At 42.4% G+C, this 18,864-nt stretch overlaps 1 protein-coding gene across 1 annotated transcript in view; it reads right to left on the reverse strand.

Moving 5' to 3' along the window:
- Window positions 1-9,386: 9,386 nt before the first annotated feature.
- Window positions 9,387-18,864, reverse strand: part of CHRNA9 (cholinergic receptor nicotinic alpha 9 subunit) — a 28,274-nt gene continuing 18,796 nt past the window's right edge. Inside the window, exon 5 of the mRNA XM_035293844.3 lies at window positions 9,387-16,311. Within this exon, the coding sequence (XP_035149735.1) occupies window positions 15,770-16,311 (542 nt within the window). The 3' untranslated portion in view covers window positions 9,387-15,769. The remainder of the gene's footprint in view (window positions 16,312-18,864) is intronic.

Below are 18,864 nucleotides of genomic sequence, written 5' to 3' on the forward strand. Positions count from 1 at the left end.
CAACTCAGTAGCACTAAGTACAATCACATGGTAATGCCACTGTCACCACAATCCATCTCCAGAACTGTTTTCATCTTCTCAAGCTGAAACTCTGCACCCATTAAGCAATGTCTCCCCATCCTCCTTTCCCCAAAGCCCCAGGAACAACCCTTTTTTCTGTCTCTATGAAGTTTACTCTAGACACCACTCATAAGTGGAATTATACAATATTTGTTCTTTCAATGAATTACCACTTAAATTAAAAAAAAAACAATTAGCATTTAAAAAATAAGATTAAACTAATGAGAACCAGTTCAGCCTTGTTAAATCCCATGATGTACAACAATAAACAGTCCAGATGTGATCTAAGCTACTCACTGAATGTCTCAACATGACAAGACTTAGCAATTTCTTCACAAAGACTTTTTTTTTTTACATTCAACCATCCCCAATTTCCTCAAACCAGTTTCAGTGCAGGTAGAGCAAAAGCTGGAGAACAGGAGGAAGGTTTAGGGATGTCAAAACATCGTTCCAGTGTGTGTCACCTCACCCCACTAGCCCTTGCCCAGGAAATGTTTATAGCAGAACAGGAACTACAATGAAACTACCAGTGATTAATTATACCAGCTGTCTTCTATTAAACACCTTCTGTGGGCTAGGTGCCTTTTTTTTTTTTTTTTTTTTTTTTTTTTTGAGGCAGAGTCTTGCTCTGTCACCAAGCGGGAGTGCAGTGGCACAATCTTGGCTCACTGCAACCTCTGCCTCCCAGGTTCAAGTGATTCCCCTGCCTCAGCCTCTCAAGTAGCTGGGACTACAGGTGCGTGCCACAACACCGGCTAGTTTTTGTATTTTTAGTAGAGATGGGGTTTCACCATGTTGGCCAGGATGGTCTCAATCTCTTGACCTCGTGATCTGCCTGCCTCAGCCTCCCAAAGTGCTGGGATTACAGGCATGAGCCATTGCACCCAGCCAGTCCCATTATGTGTATTATCTCGCTCAATTCTCCATAGCAGCCCTATGAGTTAGATGTAGATGTAACTATTATCCTCCTTGGGCAGATGGGGAACTTGAGGCACAGGGAAGTTGGATAACTTGCTCAAATTCACAGAGTGGGAAGGCAAGATGATTTTAACCCTTGACAGCTTGGTCTATTGCCCATGTTCCTCACCAATGATTCCCAAAACTGAATAAGAAACATGTCAGAATCCCAGGAGGGCCTGTGAAAGCTCTCCCCTCCAGAGGCTCTGATTCAGTAGTCTGGGGTGGAGCCCCAGAATGTCCAGGTCTAACAAGCTCCTAGCTATGCTAATGCTGCTGGTCCCGGGGCCACACATTTAAAAACCACTGCTCCTAACAAACGTAAAGCTAACTACCATGTCTTGAGGACCCACTCCAAATCAAGAACAGGCTCCAAGAGAGGTTTCTTCCATTTTGCAACCGAGGATTTGAGAATCAACAAGACCGAGGACCCATTCAAGTTCACAGCCTGTGTTCCAGGCCAGCTTCCTGAATGCCAAAGCCCCTGTCTCTTGCACCCCACTGCCACACTGATAGAACTAGACTCGGTGTCCTGGGCAGGGTAGTCATGGGGCACCTCTTTAAAGCAATGTTCAGTAAATATTTGTTTATTTTTAGTGGAGAAAAGAGAAATTGAATTTGTTAACAAAATTATACATCTCACACATATATCCTTATGCTCAAAAACAGAATGAGCTGGGAGCAGTGGCACATCCTCGGAGCAGTGGCACATCCTTCACTACTTGGGAAGCTGAGCAGGGAAGGAACTCTTGAGCCAGGAGTTTGAGGTCAGCCTGGGCAACATAGTGAGACTGTGTCCATTAAATAAAGAATAGAACTAATCACCAGCATTCAACATAGCCTAGCTTTTTAACCTTTGTGGCAGTGTCTTTTGCTTTATGTCTGTCACTCATAATTGAGTAGCATTTGGCCATTCACAGTCATTAAGTTTCTTTTTTTTGAGACAGAATCTCATTCTGTTGCCCAGGCAGTGGTACAATCTCAGCTCACTGCAACTCCACCTCTAGGGTTCAAGCAATTCTCCTGCCTCCCAAATAGCTGGGACTACATGCCCAGCTAATTATTTGTATTTTGGTAGAGACGAACTTTCACTGTTTGAGACCCAGGCTGGTCTCAAACTCATGAGCTCAGGCAATCTGCCTGCCTCGGTCTCCCAAAGTGCTGGGATTACAGGCATGAGCCACTGCGCCTGGTGAAGTTTCAAAGTCTTGTTCAACATTTATTAAGTTTGCTTTGTCCTTTCTGGTTTTCATGTTGGCATAATATCTCTGACTTCTGGGTTTTTTGTTTTTGTTTTTTTGAGACATATTGTCTCTCCGCCTCCCAGGCTCCAGTGCAGTGGTGCTATCTCGGCTCATTGTAAGGTCTGCCTCCTGGGTTCAAGAAATTTTCATGCCTCAGCCTCCCAAGAAGCTGAGATTACAGGCGCCTGCCACCGTCCAGCTAATTTTTGTATTTTTTGTAAAGATGGGGTTTCGCCATGTTGGCCAGGTTGGTCTCAAACTCCTGGCCTCAAGCAATCCACCCACCTCAGTTTCCCAAAATGCTGGGATTACAGGTGTGAGCCACCACACTGGCCAACATCTCTTTGATTTCTAAAGTTCTTTTTCTGCCTTCCGTGCTGTTTTACAATTTATCAAACCAGACAAGTTCCAAGAAAAACTAGTAAAAGATTTAAGTTTGAGACTTTCAGCCAGCTCTAGGAACCAACCTCACTTACTGTCGGCTGCTTGATCTGAGAGTCGGTGATAGGGCCTATAATAGTGCTACTTGCAGCATACCTGGACCTAGAGAAGAGCTTTTGCTCCCCATTCAAGGTTGATGTCTACTCTGGCAAGATAGGGACAAATCTGTGTTTGTCCTGTTACATAAAGATATCTGAATTAAATGGTGTCCTATTTTCCGGGGTTGGTTGGTTTGTTTCAGTGTTGTTGCAGTTCATTCTGTTGCTACCCAACCACAATCTTCCTTGCCTACAGAGCCCCGCTGTGGGTATTGGGAGTGCAGCAATGTGATAAGGGAAAGCAGAACCCTTCCCCAGCTCCAGGGAATCAATTCGATTGTTCTCAAGCAAGTCCAGGTAGTCTACACCTTTGTCAGTGATTGGTCTAGGGGTACACATGTGACAAAACTCTGGCCAATGAGATGTAGAAGGAATACTGCTGGGGCCTCTGGGGAAGATTTTTGCTCACTGATAAAAGTAACGAAAGTTAGTCTACTTCTTAATGCTTTCTTATTGCCAATCTTTTTTTCTTTTTAATAGCACTTGTTCCTTTTCCAGAACATTTTTTCAGGATACCATAAGTTACAACTAATTCTCCCAGGAAGGATTAAAACAAATATTAGAACTGGTTCCTATGAAAAGAAAAAACTCCTGTAGCTTTGACCCCATAGCAGTTGCTCAAGATGAGGCCAGAACTGGAATCTCAGAGTCCATTCCCGGGGACAAAGAACACCTGGATGTCAGCCATCTCTCTCCTATGAGCTGGTCTCTGGACCTTGGCCCAGTTATCTAATGTGAGAATCTCAATTGCTATATGTTCTACAGCTATATTACCTATGAAGGCTCAGATAGTCTTACAGCTTAAATTACTTCCTGCAAAACCGCACATTCAGAATCCAATATAGCTGGCACAGAACAAGACAAATCCCTTTCTGTAGGGAGGGATTTTCTGGTTTATAGGGACACCTGTGGGCTGTATCTGAGCCTTTGCAACTGTTCAATTATTACAAGTCGTGTACCACTTATTAATTGAATTAATTAACAAAACAAGGATGATAGCATCAACTTTGGTCTGGAATTCATTGCAACCTGGCCCGAGACTCTCAGGTGTAGGAATAGAGAGCCCTGCTTCAAATCTCCAAGATCGGAAAACAAGGCCATTTACTCACTTTGGGTTTATGTATCAAACTTTGAAGCTTGAGGCCTGCAAGTAGAGTCACTATTCTGTAAATGACTAAACCCAAAAGGCTCTAACCACAATCTTCGGGCCAGGGACAGAGTGAAGAAAACCCTTCTGTGGTTTGTGGCCAGAAAGGGGACCCTCCCACCCCTGAGCCAGTATTTGTCAAAATGCTGTTTTTCCATACCCAAAGAAGAATCAGGCTTTCATTCTTTCTATGAAAATATTGAATTGTTTTACGGTTCACATTTCTGAATTGCACCATTGTCTCTTCTTCTTGACTAGAGTTTCTCTCTCTCTCTTTTTTTTTTTTGAGATCGAGCCTTGCTCTGTTGCCCAGGCTAGAGTGTAGTGGCACCATCTCAGCTCACACCAACCTCTGCCTTCCGGGTTCAAGTGAGTCTCCTGCCTCAGCCTCCTGAGTAGCTGGGATTACAGGTGCCTGCCACCATGCCTGGCTAATTTTTTGTATTTTTAGTAGAGATGGGGTTTTACCATGTTGGGCAGGCTGGTCTCAAACTCCTGACCTTAAGTGATCTGCCCGCCTTGGCCTCCCAGAGTTCTGGGATTACAGGCCTGAGCCACCACGCTCAGCCACGAGTTTCTCATTTTTTGAACAAACTCAAGCCCCTTCAGTTTTCTCATACTAAAGTCTATATATTCCTACTGTTCAAGATTGACTTAGCTTCATTTCCTGCAGTTTGGTTAGTGAAAACAATAACTACGTAGAATTTATTTTTTGAACCAAAGTCACTTCTCTGGTCTGCTGGGTCCCCTGGACGTAGTGACTCTTTCGTGATTTGAGAATGTGTGTTCTAGTCCTGAATAATCCTAATCTTTGCACTTTCAACCTGTGCGAGTAATTTATTTCTAATGCAATTAAGGTACAAACTGTGTAAAGCAGAAATTTCATTATATTTGGGTTTCCGTAATCTGGATAAGGAAACATAAAAAGGAATGAGATTTTCTATTACATCTCTCATAACCCCCATATTTGCTTTTTATTTTATTATTACTTCACTCTCTGCAATTGACACGAATTGTTTGCTACATATCAGTGTACATTTTGCTTTTAGTATACTTTCTCTTAGATCACTAAAATTTTATAGCTTGTTAAAAGTTCTATAATTTTTTTCTTTTTTCTTTTTCTTTTGAGACAGGGTCTCCCTCTGTCACTCAGGCTGGAGTGCAGTGGCACAATCATGATTCATTGCAGCTTCAGTCTCCCCAGACTCAGGGGATCCTCCCACCTCAAAGTCCCAAGTGGCTGGGACTACAGGCGTGAGCCACCACATCCCACTGATTTTTGTATTTTTTGTAGAGACAGGGTTTCGCCATGTTGCCTAGGCTGGTCTCACACCCCTGTGCTCAAGCAATCCACCTATTTCGGCCTCCCAAAGTGCTGGGATTACAGGCATGAGCCACTGTGCCTCGCCTTGAATTTTTCTTTTAGTATGAAGATTCTATGACTTCAGTTAAATCAAAAAATTATTTTATCAGGTATTTACTGCATGCCTGTTCTAGGTTGAATTGTGTCCCCCAAAAATATATGTTGAAGCCCTAACCCCTGACTCCCGTGAATGTTATCTTACTTACAAAAAAAGGTCTTTGCAGATATATTCAAGTTAAAATGAGATCATGCTCTATTAGGGCAGGACTTATTCAATCCTAATTAGAATTATTGAGGATTAGAACACACATTCTCAAATCAGGGGAAGGGGCATTACGTCTTAGGGACCCAGCAGACCAGAGAAGTGGTTCAAAAAGTAATATTCCACATGGCGATCATTTTCATTAACCAAACTGCAGGCAATGAGGCTTAGTCAATCTTGGCTGGTAGGAATAGACAGGCTTATGAGAAGACAGAAATTTGAACACAGAGGGAGATACACACTCACAGGGAAACCCCATGTGGAGACAGAGGCAGAGATTAGACTGCGGAGGAATGCCAAGGATTTCAGGAGTCCTCCAGAAGCTGGAAAAGGCAAGGAGGGATTCTCCCCTAGAATCTTCAGAGGAAACACAACCCTGCCAGCAATTTCATTTTGGATTTCTAGCCTCTAGAGCCATGAGGCCAAATGTTTCAGCTGTTTTAAGCCACCTTGTTTGTGGCACCGGTTAGGCCCTCGGCCAATGTCCACCGTGATGATGGAATGTGAAGATAAATAAGACACAATTCCTGTCATCACAGTGGCCACAATCTAGAAGACACAGCTGTGGGCATTTTCAAATTACAGATTTTTAGTGTGTCATAAGTGTGAATCTAGAACTCTGTCCACATGATAGAGACAATGCAAAAGAGGGGGTAGCTAACACACTGGAAATATACAGGAAAAGCTTTGCAAAAAAAGAAAAAAATATTATTTTAAGGGAGTCTTGCTGTTGCCCAGGCTGTAGTGCAATAACCCAATCTCGGCTTACTACAGCCTCTGCCTCCCAGGTTCAAGAGATTCTCCTGCCTCAGCCTCCCAAAGTGCTGGGATTATAAGCATGCGCCAACGTGCCTGGTCAAAAGATGAATTTTTACAATTTTTCATTTTTCTTTCTTTCATTTTTTTTTTTTTTTAGAAATAGGATCTCACTCTGTCACCCGGGCTGGAGGGCAGTAGTGCCATCATAGCTCACTGTAATCTTGAACTCCTGGGCTGAAGTGATTGGAACTACAGCCATGTGCCACCATGCCCAGCTAACTTTAAAAAATTTTTTTGTAGGGACAATGTCTTGCTATGTTGCCCAGGCTGGTCTTGAACTACTGGCCTCAAGTGATTCTTCCACCTTGGCCTCCTGAAGTGCCGGGATTATAGGCACGAACCTTAGCCTCATTGTGAACTACCATTTTATGCTGCTTGCTAATTATTCTTGATGGGATTGTTTACTCTTTTGGATCAGTTTGTAAGAGTGTTTTGAATATTAACAGTATTCATAGTATATTTAAGTCTATCAATTTTCATTTTACTTTTTCATTGACTTTCTTTTTTTTTTAAAGATGGGGTTTCACCATATTGGTCAGGCTGGTCTCGAACTCCTAACCTCAGTTGATCTGCCCACCTCAGCCTCCCAAAGTGCAGGGATTACAGGTTCATTGACTTTTTTAAGAGACAGGGCCTCACCATGTTGGCCAGGCTGGTCTCACACTCCTGGCCTCAAATGATCCTCCCACCTTAGCCTCCCAAATTACTGAGATTACAGGTGTGAGCCATCATGCGCAGCTGACTATTTTTATTCTATTTTTTGTCACATGACATTTTGGGGTTTTATGTAGTCAAACATGTCTATCTCTTTTTTTAAAATAGCTTCTGATTTCTAGTATTTGATAAGGGAATCTCCTCTGCCTCTTACATGTAGTCCCCTAGATTTTCTCATAGGATTTATATATTTTTATTTTTTTACATTTCGGTTTGGCTCTATCTTGAATTAATTTTTATATCTAACAAAAAACGGGGCTGAAATTATTTTATTTTGTAATAGCCTTTCCTCACTGATTTGAGCTACTCGCATGGCTGTGCACTAAATTCTCACATGCACTGTGATTACTGTGATTCATTTCTAGATTCTCTATTTTCTCTATTCACTTCCACTGTTTTTTTTTTTCTTTTTTCGTTTCTTTCTTGCTTTCTTTGATGGCGATGGTGAGTCTATTCCTAGCCTACTCCCAATTTGATTTGCTTACCATCACCTCCAGTTTCCTCTCAGGTAAGACCCCCTCACCACCTTCTTTTGCATATTTTTCTTGGCTCTCGGCATTTGGGATCCATCTTCAGATGAACACACCATCTGTGTTCTGCTGGAACCCTGAATGATGCAGGAAAGAACCTGGACCTAGAAGAGTGGAGAAACAGAAATACACAATGGCAAAAGAGGTTTTTGTCCCAGAGTTTTATTTTTTAGGGGTTGGGGTGGCTTGGATATATTGATAAGCTCATGAAGTTTTAAGAGTAAGGTCTTATTTCAAAGGTGTCATCTGAGAGGAAGGGAGAAATAGGCAGAGAGCTCTTTGCTCTCTGGAGTTGGTGACATGACGAGTGGCCTCGCCATGAGTGTTTCAGATGCTCTAGAACTTGTGTTTCCAGTTTGTCCAGGACAGTCCCGTTGCTAGGTTTGCCTGTGGCTGTGTTGGTAAAGCATTGGTCTGAGCCTTGAGCTGACGGAAAAGGAGACACAGAGGCTAAAGAGAAAGAACAAAGGGCAGGACCTCAGCACACCCGGACACACCGCAGTGCACTGAGGCAGTCGGACAATAAACAAAGTAGCTGGTGTTTTCTCAAACTTTGCAAGACTCTGCATCACCCAGCGCTGCTCACCTTGCCAATCTCCTCTCTTACGTCTCTTGAGTCACTGGTTTGATTTCCCTGCTCTGCCTCAGGGGCCTCCTTTCCCTTTCTCCAGAGTCAGGAGCCCAGTTCTGCCCTAGAGCCTGAGCTCTGACCTGCACCCTGACACTTTCCCCACCTCTAATCCCGGCCAGCTCCGTCTTATCCGAAACACTACTTTGTCCGCAGGCTGCCCACCCAGCCCAAAGCAGTCTCTTGCCTGCTCTCCAGAGCGCCCTGATTCCTCTTCCATAGCAGCTACCGCTTCTTAAAAGGCATGGCGGTGAAGAATTTTATTTAGAAAGTCTAATTTTCTTACTTTTTTTGTTTTTGTTTTGACATCTATGTCGTTAATCCGTCTGAAACTTATTTTTGTATACAGTAGTCGATTGTCTCAGCAGCGACATCACATTTACCTTCCCGCTTGTGTGTAGTGTTTTGTATTTTGTGTTTGTATTTTTACTTGCATTGCTTATCCAGGGAGCTCTGTACCAAAGCGGGGCTAAGAGCAGTCGAATGAAGTATCTCTTCTATTTTATTTTCTGTTTTATTTTGTGTTGAAAATAGTTTACCTTTTCTCTTTCCTTTTTCAGTTTAGAAGACACAACTAATATTTCTATACATTTAATGCCATTCCTTAAATTTTTTGCATCTATTCAAATGAAATATATTTTACTGATGTTAAAATTAATTTGTAGCGGGGCTGATGGCTCATGCCTGTAATCCCAGCACTTTGGGAGACCGAGGCATGTGGATCACTTGAGGTCAGAAGTTTGAGACCAGTCTGGCCAACATGCCAAAAACCCTTTTCTATGAAAAATACAAAAATTAGCCAGGCATAGTGACATGCGCCTGTAATCCCAGCTACTTGGAAGGCTGAGGCACAAAAATTTCTTGAACCCAGGAGGCAGAGATTGCAGTGAGCCAAGATCACCACACTGCAAAGACACTATCTCAAAAGTAATAATTATAATAATTTGTTAACTAGACAAAGACCTTAGCATGGTTTAGGTTCCATTTTACCTTCCCCTTCTTAATTTCCATATAATTAGATAGAGCTTTTGTTCTACCTTATATAAAACACGTCTTTATTAATAATGCTATTGCAATAATTATACAAATTATATTTTATTAATGTCCTTCTCATTGTTGCTTCTGTATTTTTCTTTTTTCCATCAAGTTCACTTTTCTTCTTGTTGAAGTTATATAGTTATTTAAATTAAGGGTCAAGGGCAGGGGCAAGGTAAGTATTGTTATTTTTTGTATGTCTACATTTTTTCTGCAGCTATGTATAGTTCAGCTGGATGTTCAAATTTTATATTGACACTCACTTTTCTTTGGCATTTTGAAGATATTACTCCATGTTTCCTGGCTTCTATTGCTGCAGATGAGAAGTCTGTTGCCAACTCAATTGCTGTTATTTTGATAGCAGTGTGTTGCATAATACAGGAGCCTTTTCATGGTCAGCATTTCTGTAGTGTTTGGTTGGACTCTCTCACAGCTCTTCCTTTCTCTCGCTCATTCATTCAACAGTTGTTTACTGGCTAATGATTGTGTACTAGGCCTGTTATTGTGCACAGTGACAGAGAGAATAATGACAGAGCTTCTGGGCCCCAGGCCTGGAGAAGGTCTGAATATACTTGGAGAAACAGACATGAAAATAAAGAAATGATAGTATAACAAGATAAAAGCTATAATGATGCCGGCTCATTGTGAGTTTCTACAATTCTGGCAAAGAGTATGTTTTTATTCAATTGAGTTTCTCACAGTTAGTAGCACCATGTCTTACCCACTGAAATCACTTAAAAATACTTTAACAATTAAACTGAGTATAACTTTTCAAAATATCTTTCATTTTAAAATTATTTTAGCTTTCACTTTTCTCCAGTTTCAAATGTATGGTCGACTACTTACTAGCTATTTTCGCTGGGACTTCCTGTGAGAATTTCCAACTCAAGATGCCCTACAAATAATTATTTCCTCCAATACCTGGTTCTCTTTTACTCTTCACCTGAATTGTCTGTTTTATTCTTAATTCCATCCTCTCCCTAAGCCAATGTCCAACCAGCCTGTCTATTATAGGTCATAAATATTTTGTGATCTGTCATCTTTTCCATTTTCTCATTCCCACCATCTTGGGTCAAGCCTTCATTATCACTTCCCTAAACTGGTTTAAAAAAAAAGAAAGAAAATAAAAATCCCAACAGATCTCCCTGCCTCTTACCACTTTTCTCTACAATCTTTTAATTACCAGCCCAGTCTTATTTCTTAAACGTTAGTTACTGAATTGGCTTTCTATTGCTTGTGTAACAAATTACCATGCATTTAGTGTCTTAAAACAACCCACATTTATTATCTTAGTGTGCGGGAGGGTCAGAAGTCTGGAATGGATTCACTGGGCTACAATTAAGATTTCAGCAGGGCTGCTTTCCTTCCGGAGGCTCTCGGGGACAGTCTATTCCTCTGACTTTTCCGACGTCTAGAGGCTGCTGCACACACTGTTGGTTCATAACTCTTTTCCTCCATTTTTCAAAGTCAGCAACATTGGCCGAGTCCTTCACATGATACCATCTCTTTGGTTCTCACTTTTCTGCCTCCCTTTTCTACTTAGAAGAATCCTTATCCATTTGGATAATTTAAAATTCTCTCCCCACCTCAAAGTCAGTTGATTAGCAACCTTAATTCCTCATTGCCAGGTACTTAGCACACTGGCCAGTTCTTCACATTAGTGCTTGGACATCGTTGGGGGACCATTATTCTGCCTACCACAGGTTCAATACAAATTGAAGAACTCATACCTGTAATTCCAGAGCCTTTGGGAGGCTGAGGTGGGAGGATCACTTGAGGCCAGGAGTTCAAGACCAGCCAGGGCAATCAAATGAGACCCTATCGCTACAAAAAATTATTTAAAAATTGAATTCTGGCTGGGCAGGTGGCTCACACCTGTAATCCCAGCATTTTGGGAGGCTGAATGGGAGGATTCCTTGAGCCTAGGAGTTCGAGTTGGTCTCCAACCTGAGCTACATAGCAAAACCCTAACTCTATAAAAAAATTAAAAAGCCAGGTGTGGTGATGCATGCCTATAGTCCCAGCTACTTGGGAGGCTGAGGTGGGAGGATCACTTGAGTTCATGAGTTCTGGGCTGTAGTGCACTGTGCCGATTGGGTGTCCGCACTAAGTTTGGCATCGGTGTGGTGACCTCCCAGGAGTGAGGGACCACCAGATTGCCTAAGGAGGGGTGAACTGGCCCAGGTTAGAAATGGAGCAGGTCAAAATTCCCGTGCTGATCAGTAGTGGGATCGTGTCTGTGAATAGCCACTACACTTCAGCCTGGGCAATTTTTAATTTCTAAAAAATTAAAAATTAAAAAAAAAAAAATTTTAATGAAAAAAAATTAGCCAGGGGTGGTGGTGCATGCATGTAGTCCCAGCTACTCAGAAGGCTAAAATGGGAGGATGACGCAAGCCCAGGAAGTTCAGGCTTCAGTGAGCCATGATTGTGTCACTGCACTCCAGCCTGGATGATAGAGCAAGACCCCATCTCAAAAATAAAAATAAAATTGAATGCCAGGTGCAGCAGCTCGTGCTTGAAATCCCACTGCTTTCAGAGGCTGAGGCGGGAGGCTAGCTTAAAGCCACAAGTTCAAGACCAACCTGAACGACAAAGCAAGACCCTGTCTCTGCACAAAAAGTTTTTTAGGCCAGGCGTGGTAGCTCATGCCTGTAATCCCAGTGCCTTGGGAACCCAAGGTGGGCAGATCACTGAAGGTCAGGAGTTTGAGACCAGCCTGGCCAACATGGTGAAACCTTATATCTACAAAAGTACGAAAATTAGCTGGGCATGGTGGTGGGTACCTGTAATCCCAGCTACTCAGGAGGCTGAGGTTGGAGAATTGCTTGAACTCTGGAGGCAGAAGTTTCAGTGAGCTGAGATCGCACCTCTGCACTCCAACCTGGGTGACAGAGCAAGATTCCTTCTCAAACAAAAAAAAATTTGTATATATGTATATATTTAATTAGCCGAACATGGCGGTACATTCCTGTAGTCTCAGCTATTAGGGAGGTTAAGGTGGGAAGATTACTTGAGCCCAAGAGTTTGAGGCTTCAGTGAGCTATGATCACACCACTTCGCTCTATTCTGGACAACAGAGGGAGACCCTGTCTCAAAAAAAAAAAAAAAAATCGAAGTAAATTATATGTTGATAAAAAGGGAATGATTTAGTAAATTATGGGAGAGCCATTCTCAAGAATATGTAGCAATTTAAAAAATGTGTAAATACTAGCCAGGCATGGTGGCTCAGCCTGTAATCCCAGCACTTTGGGAGGCCGAGGCCGGGGGATCATTTGAGGATGGGAGTTTGAGACCAGCTCTGGCCAACAAGGTGAAAGCCCCTCTCTACTAAAAGTACAAAACTTAGCCGGGTGTGGTGGTAAACGGCTTGTAATCCTAGCTACTCAGGAGGCCAAGGCAGGAGAATGGCTTGAATCTAAGAGGAGGATGTGCAGTGAGCCAAGATTGAGCCACTGAACTCCCTCCTAGGCCATGGAGCAAGACTCTGTCTCAAAAAATAAATAAATAAATAAACAAACATACATAAATAGCAGGACAAAATAGTAAATAGATAATAATTATAGCAAAGAAACTTGACACATAAATATGATTGAAGGAAATTAATCGTAAATGAGTAGTTTTTATTGCTATGATTGCGGAAGGTGGGTAATTGTTATTCTTTTATACCCTTCCCTTACTATAGTGTGGCTGGATCACCGAGGCAGGAACTGCTCATTATCTACTCAATATCTACTCTCTCCTTCCATCTAATAAAGACAACACTGATCATCTTTGGGAAGGTAAAACTCTTCCAAGATTTTCTTGCACGTGATTCATTTCTAGCTAATGAGCTACAAAAGAAAGTCACGAATGTACTTCAGCTTCTAGAATTTTTTTTCTTTTTTTTTTTTGAGACAGGGTCTCTGTCATCCAGGCTGGAGTGGAGTGCAGCTGCACAGTCTCAGCTCACTGCAACCTCCACCTCCTGGATTCAAGCAATTCTCCTGTCTCAGCCTCCCAAGTAGCTGGGATTACAGGCGCCCGCCACCACACCCAGCTAATTTTTTGTATTTTTAGTAGAGATGGGGTTTTACCATGTTGGTCAGGCTGGTCTCGAACTCCTGACCTCATGATCCGCCTGCCTCAGCCTCCCAAAGTGCTGGGATTACAGGCCTGAGCCACCGCACCCAGCCTGTTTGTCAGTTTTTTTTGTTTGTTTGTTTTTAATTTTATTTTTAATTTATTTTATTTTTTTAAATATTATTTTTTCTTTCATTTAAAGATGGGGTTTCACCATGGTGGCCAGGCTGGACTTGTCCTGACCTCAGGTGATCCACCCACCTTGCCCTCCCAAAGTGCTAGGATTATTGGCATGAGCCACTGCGCCCGGCCTGTTTGTCGGTTTTTAACTAGAAAAAGAAGAGTTGACGAGTTGGAAGTTAGGGAATGTCTCACCCTGTCACCCAGGCTGGAGTGTAGGGTGCAATCACAGCTCACTGCAGCCTCAATCTCCTGGGCTCAAGTGATCCTCTCACCTCAGCCTCCCAAGTAGCTGAGACCACAGTCGTCTGTCACCATGCCAGGCTAATTTTTAATTTTTTGTAGAGACAGGATCTCTCCATGTTGCCCAGGCTGCTCTGGAACTCCTGGGCTCAAGCAATCTTCCACTTCGGTCTCCCAAAAGATTGAGACTATAGGGCTGGCACAGTGTCATGTCTGTAATTCCAGCACTTTGGGAGGCCAAGATGGGCAGATTGCTTGAGGCCAGGAGTTCCATACCACCCTGGCCAAATGGCAAAACCCTGTCTCTGTGAAAAATACCAAAAATATTAGCCAGGCATGGTGGCACACGCCTGTAGTCCAGCTACTTAGAAGGCTGAGGCAGGAGAAATGCTAAAACCTGGCAGGCAGAGATTACAGTGAGCCAAGATCGTGCCACCGCACTCCAGCCTGGGCAACAGAATGAGACTCCCTCTCAAAAAAAACGAGATTATCGACATGAGCCACTGAGCCCAACCTTGGATCATTTTAATCTAGGTGGGAATGGGAGGAGGGGTGGATACGAAGTCACATTTTATTAAAAATAGGAAAGAAGTTGAGACATACAGGAGGTAAATTAGTGCAGAAAGTTCAGAATTAAGAACAAGAATCTCTTAGTCTCACCTATCTTAAATCATAATTTATCATGGCCAAAAGCAGGGTGGCTTTAGCAGACATAGCCCAGCTCCAAGTCCCAGTTCCACTCACACCTTGTTAGATTTGGAGGAAGGTCACTTACACCCACCGTTTAAGCCACGGTGTTATTCTTTCTCTGAGAAAGAACAGTAATACCTGCCTCCCCAGCTCACAGAATTGTTGTGAGGATCAAAGTGATCAGGCTTGTGCATGAGAGTTTCTGTGACACCCAATGGACATGAGAATCATGTCGCTTTTATTACATGCAGGAAAAACATCATCCAAGTTTGATGAGAAGTTCCATCAGTGAATGCATGAGCCCAGCTTGCTGAACACCTTATGTTAATACAAGACTGAAGCAGGAACAGCTTCATCTATCTCATTTTAATCAAAGGGTAAATGCGGGAATGACCTCATCATTTGGATTTACGTAAAACGTAACCAACATATAGGACATCAGCATTATGCAGAAAGCTCTTTTCCCCATTAAACGGCTAGCGCTTAGACTTTCTTCACTGGGACGAAGCCTTTTATTCCACTCTTTGAGATTCGACTTCAAATGCACTATGCCTGAAAAAGACTTAAACTGAGACTTAAATCACACTAACATATATGTGACTATTTCATTTTTCAAAAGTATGTTTTAATAGGAACTAAGGAGAAAATAAATTTGGTTTGCTTTGCCTTTTTTGTTTTAAGTTTTTTTTGTGTGTTTTTTTTTTGAGACACCCAGGCTGTAGTGCAGTGGTGCAATCTCAGCTCACTGCAACCTCCGCCTCCCAGGTTCAAGCAATTCTCCTGCTTCAGCCTCCTGAGTAGTTGGGATTACAGGCGTGTGCCACCACGCCCAGCTAATTTTTATATTTTTAGTAGAAATGGAGTTTCACCATGTTGGTCAGGCTGGTCTTGAACTCCTGACCTTGTGATCCTCCCATCTCAGCCTCCCAAAGTGCTGGGATTACAGGCATGTACCACCATGCCGGCCTTTTGTTTTAAATTTTAACAGTAAAGTGTATTTTGTTATCTGTACTACTAAAGAAATGAATAATTGTGTAAACTAGAGGCCAGTCACCCACCACTCTGGTGGGCTATAAAAGGAGTCTTTCCTTATTTCTTCCATCTCCCTACCCTTGAAATTTTGGATCTCCTGCTTCATTTAACAGGGAAGGTAGCTTCAACATTGATTTGAAGTTAATAATAAAAAGCACAGACAACCCCTAAATTATAGACGAACAAAAGCCTTGGAAGAACACTGGAATAGACCGCAGGGAATTGTGTTAATTTCTCCCCAGGTAGCAAAGCCAATCCCTGTGACTAATCCGCTCTTGCTATGATCAAGATAGTCATCACAAACACCATGATGAAAAAAATCCACATGAAGAATCGGTCTATGACTTTCGCCACCTTCTTCCATTCGCTCCCCTTGGAATTGGTGGCCTTGTGGTCTTTGAGGCACTTGGCGATGTACTCAATATTCCTCGTCAGCACTTTGTACTGTGCGCAGTAACTCTCGGCCTCCTGAGGATTCTCTCCCTGGCAGCCCAGGTCATTCTTTAAGCGTTTTTTCATATCCTTCTTTCTGGAAAGGTCTTTGTTCCTGGCTGTTTTCAGGTTAGACTCTGGGAGTTTGCTGTAAACTTTCGTGAGGTGGTCCTGCTCTCTACTGCGGTGCGGGCTGAGGCAGCTTTCACCCACATCATAGACAAACAGGACCCTGGACATGTATTTCAGGATGACCACCCTGGCCCAGCGTGGCACTGGCCGGGCCTCAGCCCCGCAGAAGTGGATATTCATCACCATGATGGTCAAGGCGGTGGAAGCTGTGATCAGGGCCATCGTGGCTATGTAGTATTTACCTGGAATTAAAATAACAGCAATAACTGAATTTGCTTTAAAACTGTCCTCATACAGGCATGAGTCACTTAACACCAGGGATACATTCTGAGCAATGTATTAGTCATTCAGTGATTTTGTTGCTGTGTGAACATCACAGAGTGTATGTACACAAACCTGGATGGCACAGCCTTCTACATACCTAGGCTGTGTGGTACAGCCTGTTGCTTCCAGGCCACAAACCTGTACAGCATGTTACTGTATTGAATACCACAGGCAATTGTACACATAGTTGTGTATCTAAGCATGTCTACACATAGAAAAGATAAAGTAAAAATTGAAATTATGGGCCTGGCATATATGGGCCGTGGCTTAAGTCTGTAATCCCAGCACTTTGGGAGGATGAGGCGAGCGGATCACCTGAGGTCAGGAGTTTGAGGCCAGCCTGACCAACATGGAGAAACCCCCATCTCTACTAAAAATACAAAATTAGCCAGGCATGGTGGTACAGGCTTCTAATCCCAGCTACTCAGGAAGCTGAAGCAGGACAATTGCTGGAACCTAGGAGGCAGAGGTTGCGGTGAGCCAGGATCGCGCCACTGTACTCCAGCCTAAGCAACAAGAGCAAAATTCCATCTCAAAAAAAAAAAAAAAATTGACATTATAATCCTATGGGACCATTGTTGTATACACAGTCATTTACCAAAGCATTGTTATGCAGCACAAGACTGTATTTGTCTTAAAAAGAAACAAACACCATTATCTCAGGATGCAGAAAGTGAGAAAAAAAAAAGAAACAAACGAACACCTTTTTAAAGGAGGTGTTATACCCTGGTGGTGGTTACTAGGATAGATTTCTTTTTTTTTTTTTTGAGATGGAATCTTGCTCTGTCACCCAGGCTGGAGTACAGTGTCGCAATCTCAGCTCACTGCAACCTCCAGCCCCTGTGTTCAAGCAATTCTCCCACCTCAGCCTCCCAAGTAGCTGGGATTACAGGCGCCTGCCACCATGCCTGGCTAATTTTTGTATTTTTAGTAGAGAAGGGGGTTTCACTATCTTGGCCAGGCTGGTCTCAATCTCCTGACTTTGAGCGATCTGCCCACCTCGGCCTCCCAAAATGCGGATTACAGATGTGAGCCACTGCGCCCGGCCATAGTATAGACTTTTGAATCTGACTTCCTGGGTTGGAATCCCAGCTTTGTCACTCCCTAGACTTGCAATCTGTAGCAAGGCATGTAGTCCTACTAAGCCTTGATTTCCTGCTCTGTAAAGTGGGTATAATAATAATATCTAACTCGCAGGAATATGAGGAGGCTTAATGTGAAGTTCTCAGCACTGTTCCTGGTTTGAAATTAAAAAGTCTGGAAATGTTTGCTGAGATCGTGAGGTAAAATTTTTTTCTGCATTCAATAAATAAACAATTAATGAACTTGACCTGTTCTCAGAATGGTCTTCAGACCTCATTAATATGGAAGCCAATTGCTACTGGGTAAGAAAGGAGACTGTGTCACTATTAGTCTTCAAAATGTGATTATATAAAACAAATGTTGATGAAAAAGTGAAATTAAGGAAGGAAACAGTTAAGATAAGGCTACACATTTATGAAATATAAACAAAAGCCAAGAAGATGAACAAAAAAAAGCAAACTTTTGAAAAAAGTAATAAAATTAATAAACCTTTGATAAGACCACTCACAGGATAGAGAGAGAGAAATAAAGGGAAAGAAAGAGAGAGAAGATGCAAAAGACTTATAAAATAGTACAATAGTATAAACAACAGTATAGCCGGGCACAGTGGCTCACACCTTTGGGAGGCCAAGGCTGGTGGATCACTTGAGGTCTGGAGTTTGAGAGCAGCCTAGCCAACATGGTGAAACCCCATCTCTACTAAAAATACAAAAAGTATAGCTGGGCATGGTGGCTCACTCATGTAATCCCAGAACTTTGGGTGGCCGAGATGGGTAGATCACGAGGTCAGGAGTTCAAGACCAACTTGGCCAAGATTGTGAAACCTCATCTCTATAAAAATATATATATTAAAAAAAAATTAGCCAGGTGTTGGGGTGCATGCCTGTAATCCCAGCTACTCGGGAGGCTGAGGCAGGAGAATCACTTGAATTCAGGAAGCAGAGGTTGCAGTGAGCCGAGATCACGCCACTGCACTCCAGCCTGGGCAACAGAACTAGACTATGTCTCAAAAAATAAAAATAATAAAAATAGCTGTATAATAACATATTTCATAATCTAGATGAAACTGCTGGGAAAAACATAAGATGTCAAAATTAGTGCAAGAATAAAGAACATTTTAATAGAAATGGGAATCAATCAAATACCAACCCCCTACCAAAGGGTGTAGGCCCAAGAAGAATCTATAGGTGAGCCTTATCAAACACTCAAGGAACAAATAATTCCCATCTTATGCAACTTGTTCCAGAAATAGAAAAAGAGGGAAAACTGCCCAGTTCATTTTGTGAAGTCAATTTGTCCTTGGTTCCAAAAAAGAGATATTAAAGCCATTTCACTAATAGGCATATTTGAGAAAGTTCTACAAAATACAAGCTAACTAAATCCAACAG

The sequence above is a fragment of the Callithrix jacchus genome, chromosome 3, assembly GCF_049354715.1.
Source record: "Callithrix jacchus isolate 240 chromosome 3, calJac240_pri, whole genome shotgun sequence".
Taxonomy (NCBI): domain Eukaryota; kingdom Metazoa; phylum Chordata; class Mammalia; order Primates; family Cebidae; genus Callithrix; species Callithrix jacchus.